The 7,446-nt window shown below is 45.4% G+C and overlaps 1 protein-coding gene across 2 annotated transcripts; it reads right to left on the bottom strand.

The window, feature by feature from the left end:
* Positions 1–1,636: 1,636 nt before the first annotated feature.
* On the bottom strand, positions 1,637–7,185 carry LOC136474815 (RINT1-like protein MAG2). 2 transcript variants are annotated; one of them, XM_066472383.1, is made up of 4 exons: positions 6,804–7,185; positions 6,614–6,718; positions 3,784–3,881; positions 1,637–3,703 (listed from the first exon to the last, which is right to left on the bottom strand). In XM_066472383.1, exons 1-4 carry the CDS (start codon positions 7,090–7,092, stop codon positions 1,829–1,831), a joined length of 2,367 nt encoding a protein of 788 aa, XP_066328480.1. In that variant the 5' UTR covers positions 7,093–7,185; the 3' UTR covers positions 1,637–1,828. The 2 variants fall into 2 exon arrangements, with proteins under 2 accessions (XP_066328480.1, XP_066328479.1); XM_066472382.1 differs by having other exon boundaries at positions 3,784–3,895; positions 6,614–7,185.
* Between the last annotated feature and the right edge of the window lie 261 nt (positions 7,186–7,446).

Genomic DNA, 7,446 nt, shown 5'->3' with positions numbered 1-7,446 from the left:
CCACGGCCTCGTGTGTAAAATTGGTCCAGTTCTAGCTCCTGGAGGACCAGCTTACCCCACGCACGGTCGGCCAGCGATTAGTTGTGTTGTGGACACCAAAGCTTTAGATTCGTGGAGATTTAGCAAGGATATGATTCTCGTATATGTCAGCATCTTTATCATTTGTTACCTGCATTTCCCGTAGGAGCTGCATTGCAAATTGCAATCTTCCATTTGTGGATGTTAGAAGCCGCCTAGCATTTAGAGTTATAAACACGTACGGTACGTGCATAATTGTTTGGTTTTACACGACTGATACACACACTGCACCACGCATGCAGGCAGCTAGTGGTGCTGAACGTACATACGTTGTAGACACGCACAGAGGTCCACCGTCCACCTCACATGCACATGCACCGCTCGCGCCCGTGGCGCAGAACAACTCGTGCTCGTCACGTTCGATCCATCAGCAGCTGGTCACTGGTCAGTACCGAGCGCGGCGGCGTCAACTCCTGAGGGCCAATCAGGAGCGCGGCAGCGCCTGCGCGCACTCGAGTAGCCTTTATCCCCTAGGCTCCTACGGTCCTACCTAGGCGCGCGTGCCGCACCGCCAGAGTGGTCAGTCGTCGTCTCGTCACATGCATGAGCATGGTGCATGCAGTATGTACGTGCGGCGGCGCGCATACGTAACACTCGCTTCGCTGCGTTTGGGTCGGCGCACGCGGAGACCAGGGGTGCAGTGCTCGGCTGCCAGGGGGGCGGAAACGCTGTGCGCCTGTGCCTGTTAGGTTAGGCCGAGCGCGGGAGAGACGAACTAGCCGAGCAGCGCGTACGTACGTAGGACGACGGACGGCGTCGGTGTCACGCGCTCGGGGACCAACCGAAGCGAATGCCGTCGGGGGGCCGCGGGGACCCGAGCGGTGGTGGTGGCCGGGCTGCACGGGTGCCCGCACGGCAAGGTGGTCTGCCTGCCTTCCCCTGCCCCTGCGCGCGGGCAGGCACGCACCTACTGGCGCCGCGCGCGCCCGCCCGCCCGCCTGCGGCCTGCAGGCCAGGACACCCGCCCCGCGCGGCGACCGATGGATCGCTCGTATCAGCGACCAAGATGCCTCCGCCTGTCCCTCTCCGTCCGTCCATCTTTTTCCGATCGTTAATCCCTCGCCGAGGCCCAGGGTTAGGTGAGTGACAGACAGCATTATCCGGCGGTGGTTCGAGGCCGGGAGGCACGCGGGCTCGCGTGATTAAGGCGGAATCTTTCAGGCCAGCGAAAAGTTGTTGCGCCCTCTGCTGCATTAACGCTCCGGTTGGGTCGGGGCTGACACGGTCGCCATCCATCGACGTGTGAGACGCACGTTGGTTGCCTTGACAACCAGAGAAGCGGGAGGAGCTTGAGCTTGCGATCAAACTCAAACTGAACCGCAACATTTCTATGATTGTGTGGTGCGGTAGCGGTACTAAACACCAAGAAAAGGGAAATGCATGGTTCCTTGAAACAGGCAGACCGTCAAAACACTCTGATTCACCAGCGTTCGGTGTGCTTCAGTGAACCGAACAGCTTTAGGAAAAAAGCTGCTTTCTACTTTCTTGGTCCTTTCAGGAAATGAATAGACGGCCTTTTCTGTATGTAAGGAAAAGTGAAAACAAGACAATATATTTGCAATCTCATAACTAGTCTCTCTTCATATATATTTTGATAAATATAATGTACCTTATTACACCAACCAACACGCTAACAATGTAGCTGTATATAAGAAGATACAAAATCTGTATGAAGTAAAACAGTCTAAACTCTTTCAAATTTGATTATCCTTTTTCCAACTGCAAACTGATGTTAGTTAAATACAATTCATCATGCATCATATACCCGATTTTTTGTTATCTTCTCAGTGTCAGCAGCTGTCAGATGCCTAATGCCATATTCCCTCAGCCAATTCTTATCTGTAAACGCCCCATCTTTGAGTTGTTGCTCATCAATCCTCAGTAACCTCAATCCCTCAGACAGTCGAGGGAAGAAGCCTTCAGGTCTCAGACACCACGCTGAAAAAATAGCAAACAAAACGCTCAGGTCGCCCTGTAGCCTTTCTACTCCATCGCTGCTAATCTTTATGCCACTTGTGAAAATGCCGCCGAAAAGCAGCTGGTCTACCCCGCTTGCCACACTTCTCCATACCGTCACAAAATCAACGGCATTTAAGCCACCTTGAAGCCTAGATAGTTGCCCTTGCATGTAGTCTAAAGATTCTATGAAGGTTCTGGATACAGCAGGTCCCTCCGATTTTTCCAGCCACTGCCTCCTATTTTTTAGATAATCCCGCAAACGAGCATCAAATCCACGCAAAATGACAGTGGAAATCTTATCGGCCCATTCCACTCTGAACTCTTTCAGATGATTTATCTCTTGCTGAAAGATACACCCACCCTCACCATTTACAAGTAAATTCTCCATCTCAAGAAAGAAAACATCCTCACACCATTCTGTCAACGTGGATTCGAAATATCGAGCTGCATTGATAGATTGTGACACCTTGAGCACAGCATTATCATCAGCCAGAGCAGTTAGCCCCTCTGCTTCTTGACACCTCCGAAGCATGTAACCAAGGAATTCCGATATGATTGGTGCAGCAGACATCCTAATGAATTCTGCCCTAAGCGTGATGCTAGGGATAGGACGAGCACGATCAATTAGCAAAGACAAGGTCTGATGAACGGCACTGGTGATTAGTGGAGACTTGCAATCATCTGAGTCATACTCAAGCATTGTTCCTTGAATTCTTGCACTCCAATTTTTCTCTAAATCCATTGCTGATTGCAGCTTATTAAGACTCTCCTGTCTCTCAATCTCTGCCCACACTTGAAGCCAATCTGGGCGATCACAGAAGACACAGAGGACTGAGATCCTCTGCCAACTGTCATCATCCTTTACCATAAGTAGCAGTCCAGTGCCCGAGATTAAACCTTGAATCCGCTTGTCAAAAGATATCATTAGGTCAACAAGGCTGAGCCACGAGACACTAGCCTGATATGCCGTGCTAACTGCATCACTTGAGCTACTACTTTCCTGAAGAAGTTCAATCTGCTTAGGAAATATCTCTTTCACCAAGTATGTAGACAATGCAATGACCATTCCTGAAATCCACTCCTCCCTACAGCTATACCCAATAAGGTTGGCCTTATCCACAATGGGCTGTAGAATCTCATCCATGGAATCAACAAAATCTCTAATTATCTTATAAGCAAGAGCAAAAACAAATTCAGGCTTTTCAGCCCATTTTGAGAAATGGTGTTGTGCAGCTGTAGATATTGGATTTACTAGCTCTTCAATTACCCATAATGGTTGACGTAGTTGATTGCCCACATCATGCCCTTTCAGTTGTCTAGCTTTTCTACGTTTCTGCAATTCCTGCAAGTTGCATAGTGCAAGGAAGCTCTCAGAATACTTGCTTTTCAGGTCACCCCGCATCGAAAACAATGGGTTCACAATCTCTGCTTGTTTCCCAGAATCAATACTTGAAAATTTTGAGCCAGCAAGTGAAGGAGGCCAGCCAAGGGAAGAAAGAAGAGATCGATGGTCAACAATGGCTTGTGGTCTTAGTATAGCTAAAGATCGGTCCACTCTGTGATCCACGGAAGATAGAAGGCGAGTCCATTGTGGTCTAGTCGTAGTTACAGAAGCTAAAAGATCTTCTATGTTTTTAAGATATCCAATAGCAACATGATGTGTTTTCTGAAAAAGAAAAGAGAATGCCAAAATTAGCAGCTGTCAAGTTGACTCTCCCAAGAATCACAATATGACAAGATCCATACCTCCGAATTGTCTACAGGAGATTTAAGTTTTCCAGTAACAGAAGAAGAAACAGCATCTTCTATATCACCCACCAAACTGTCAAGTTTGAGAGCCATTTCTGTATAGGACAACCTACCGTTAAGAACACACCAATTACAAAGTTAAAAATAAAGTACTACAGCAACTTAACTAAAAAACAAGTACTAAGCCTAGAGAAGGGCATGTAAATACAGATAATGGAATTGTGGTAGCTGATAATCATCTAATACCAAGTGGAACAGTTAGAATTTCTAGGAGTTTGTTTAAATTAGTTTTGATTATTAAATTCATTATCTTGATAAAAGTCCACAATTACCCTTCCCTGTAAATTTCATGCCATTGTATAGTTGAATTAGTACAGCTACAATATCTTAGACCAATCATCATTTTCATCCAATGATGTAACCTATAATGTGCATCTTCTTTCAGGTCTCCAACAAAAGTAGAGAACACTTGATTCGAGCTAGCATAAAATAAGGAATATAAGAAAAAGAGACCATCAGCAACTTCGGGTTGTTTGTTTAGAATTAACATGATGTAAATAAGATGATAAAACATGGCCAAACAACTTACAAATCTTATATTTATTGCATGGCAACACAAAATGATATAAGATTTATTGCAACACCGATCGTCAACAAACTCCTCCTACAGGCCGAGGGTTGCGATAAACCAGTACAAAGCGCAGAGCGCAGATAAAGGGCGAGGGTTGTGATAGGCTTGGCAAGCCAACATTTTTACCTAGCCACTATTACAGGGATAGAATCCAATTTGTTTATTATTTGATTATTTCAATATCAGTTGTCAAAACACAACATATTTTTAGCAAAAAGATAACACTGATAAACTCTGGACATGACTATGAAGTATGAAGTATGAACTGCCAGTTTGCCACAATGTGGAAAATTTCATTATAAGAAAAAAAATGCACAGTAGGTACTACAAGTCTGCAATGTCATTGGACTGGCAAGCGGCAAATATGTTGTGCATTATCTCAGCACGCAAGTGGACTAGACCACACATCTGGGAATGGTCAAAACAATATACTAAACTCTAGATAACAACAAAGAATTGAGTAATGCATTGTGATAACCCTTTTATTTCCTAGCACTGGTTTGGTTGTCATATCTATCTTACAAAAATGCCTGCCTTGACAGAAAGTTTACACTAAGGCAGAGTATATGACTGTCCAATTTTAATGCATTAGAACTTTTAATGAATTATAAAATTGGGCAGTTATGGTTAAGGTTTTTGTCTGCACCCTCCATTGTCACATTTAAGCTAGTTTAGGTTATTCCTAATCCCACCTATTCAACTTTGCCCTCTTCAATTTGGAAAATGCCAGTACAGCGTTCGTCTTGATATGTTTTTTCAATATTCTATTAACTCTTTTAAAGTTTTCAATTTAAATGTCAACTAGCACACATGCCCGTGCGTTGCAACGGGGCGTAAAACTTGTGGCGTGGTCATCTGGACCTGCCCATGCCAATTATAATGACCTAGCTATATCTTTGATGGATTTAATTGGGCTTGGAGCCTTGGCCTAACCTTATTTCAATCAAATCAAATAAATTCCAAGGCCCATAATAAGTGCTAGATGCAATAAAGGATTAATCCAGTATGGAAATTTGACTGCAGATTAAGTCACCTTAAATAGGTGGCTCTTGTCTACATCTGTTATGAGGTTAAGAAAAGTGGAAGGCGAGCCACATGCCCAAGCCCACAGAGTCGCGGCGCACACGGGCTTCGGCAGTCAGGGTGATACAATCTACCTCTGCTGGGCCTCGGAGGGGTGATAGTGAGGACGGATGAACGGGGTAGACTGATGGACCAAGAGGGGTAAGAGTGAGGGACAGACAGACCGAGGGATGGGAGGGAGAAATTTCCATACTTTAATATTAGATTTAAATATAGATTTACGCTGTCCAACTACCACGAACATTACTACACCAGAATATCCAATGCCAATGTCCCAACCATAGCAAAAATATATGAAATAACCAGATACATAATAAGGGTAAGGTTGAATATGTGAGAGGTTGCGATAATAACAGAATAAATATTATTGTTTCAGAATTATTATTGCAGAAGACTCATCAATTCAATATTGTTACTATTACTGAAAACTCAACTACTGCAGTTGTGTACACAAGAACTAGCTAAGGACTAGTAGGTAGCTGCGACTTGTGAATCATGAAATCTGTTTCTCAGTGGACACCATAATGCAATGTCCCCCATCACTACCAATTAATTGAAAGAACAAAGGCAAACACATACATCCATGTGATCAAAATGAAGCACCCATTTGAGAGCAACCAGATCTCATGTCAATTAATTGGGTAGCACCAGGACAGATATCATCATCCATCCCAGCTGTATCAGGCTAGATCTACACCAACCAAACCTAATTATTAACCAAACCAAACAGCAGCTTCAATCACCAAAGCCGACCTGCTCCCACAAGCGACCCCCATTTCACATAGCATCAGAAGTCATAGGGTGCACTGCTAAAAGTAATTCCAGCTCCACACTGGCACATCATATCAGAATTTCATAATTAAACATCCGTCAGTTTCAATATCATGCACAACAGTTTCCTCCTATGTGCCTAATGTAATGGTTCAATCTGTAGTTGAACCTTAACCAAACAGACATTGGATGGAACGCATACTAGGGTCTTATGCACCACAAGTTCATAGCACGAACTCTTATGCCTAAATCAATACAAACTTGGAAAATTGGCAGTGCTGAGATAGTCATTCAAAATATCTAGCATAGAAGGAATGTGATTAGCAGAAATTTTATACTCACCGGCGTACTCTCTGACCATCTCCACTCTCGCCACCTCGGAGGCCAGAGCAGGGAGTTGCTCGAACTGCATCTGCTCCTTTCTCACCTCCACCTCTTCTCCAGCCCCTAAAAAAGGCAGGAATCACGAAGCTACTGAAGTAATATACGTAGTAAGCTCTTAATTTGAGAACCTCGTGTGTGTTCGGCATACCTGTTGACCCGGATGCTTTGAGGGCACCAAGCCCGCCGCGGACGCCACGGAGGGCCGAACCAGCGACCTCGCAGCAAGACGAGTACGCTGCGGCAGCTTCCTGAAGGCGTACGTACAGGTTGGAAATGGAGGCCTCTAGCCCCGCACAGTGCCCGCGGATCTCGGCCTCGACGTCGGAGGCCGTGGCGAGGTCCGCCGCCGAGCGGAATCGGGCGTCGAGGAAACGGCGGACCCCCGGGTCGATGTCTTGGAGAAGCGGGAGTGGATGGGATTGAGCTGCTGCTTCCATAGCGGAACGGATCACACCACGGCTTAGGGTCTGGATCCGGGGGAGGAAGGTAGATGGGGAAACAGCAGAGCCGGGGAAGAAGACGACCTGCAATTTTTCACTTTGTACCAGCTCTAATCGCGGACGTTCATTTTTTAGCGGGTAACGGTTCATGGGAGTTTGACACTTGACAGGTTGGGCCATTGCCTCAGGGCTTGAAGTTCCGTATGGGCCGGATTGTGGGTGGTCAGTAGTGCGTATGTTTTTGTGGATTTTTTTTTTTTTTTTTTTTGCCCACTTGAATTATTGCCGGAGTCTAGTTTTTATCCAGAAACTTCAAAACTGGATAGAATGTCTTCTCTTAATTATCAAAAC

The sequence above is a fragment of the Miscanthus floridulus genome, chromosome 8 (genome assembly GCF_019320115.1).
Source record: "Miscanthus floridulus cultivar M001 chromosome 8, ASM1932011v1, whole genome shotgun sequence".
Lineage (NCBI taxonomy): Eukaryota > Viridiplantae > Streptophyta > Magnoliopsida > Poales > Poaceae > Miscanthus > Miscanthus floridulus.
Note: the sequence above shows the minus strand (reverse complement) of the source record. Positions and strands in the feature narration are given on the sequence as shown.

What these genes read in the sequence shown, in the direction of transcription:
- LOC136474815 (XM_066472382.1), bottom strand. Translation starts at nt 7,092, where the DNA reads ATGGAAGCAGCAGCTCAATCCCATCCACTCCCGCTTCTCCAAGACATC. An exon ending in GATGGTCAGAGAGTACGCCG is followed by an intron (nt 3,896 to 6,613) that starts GTGAGTATAAAA and finishes TCTTAACGGTAG; the next exon opens with GTTGTCCTATACAGAAATGG. An exon ending in CTCCTGTAGACAATTCGGAG is followed by an intron (nt 3,704 to 3,783) that starts GTATGGATCTTG and finishes TTTCTTTTTCAG; the next exon opens with AAAACACATCATGTTGCTAT.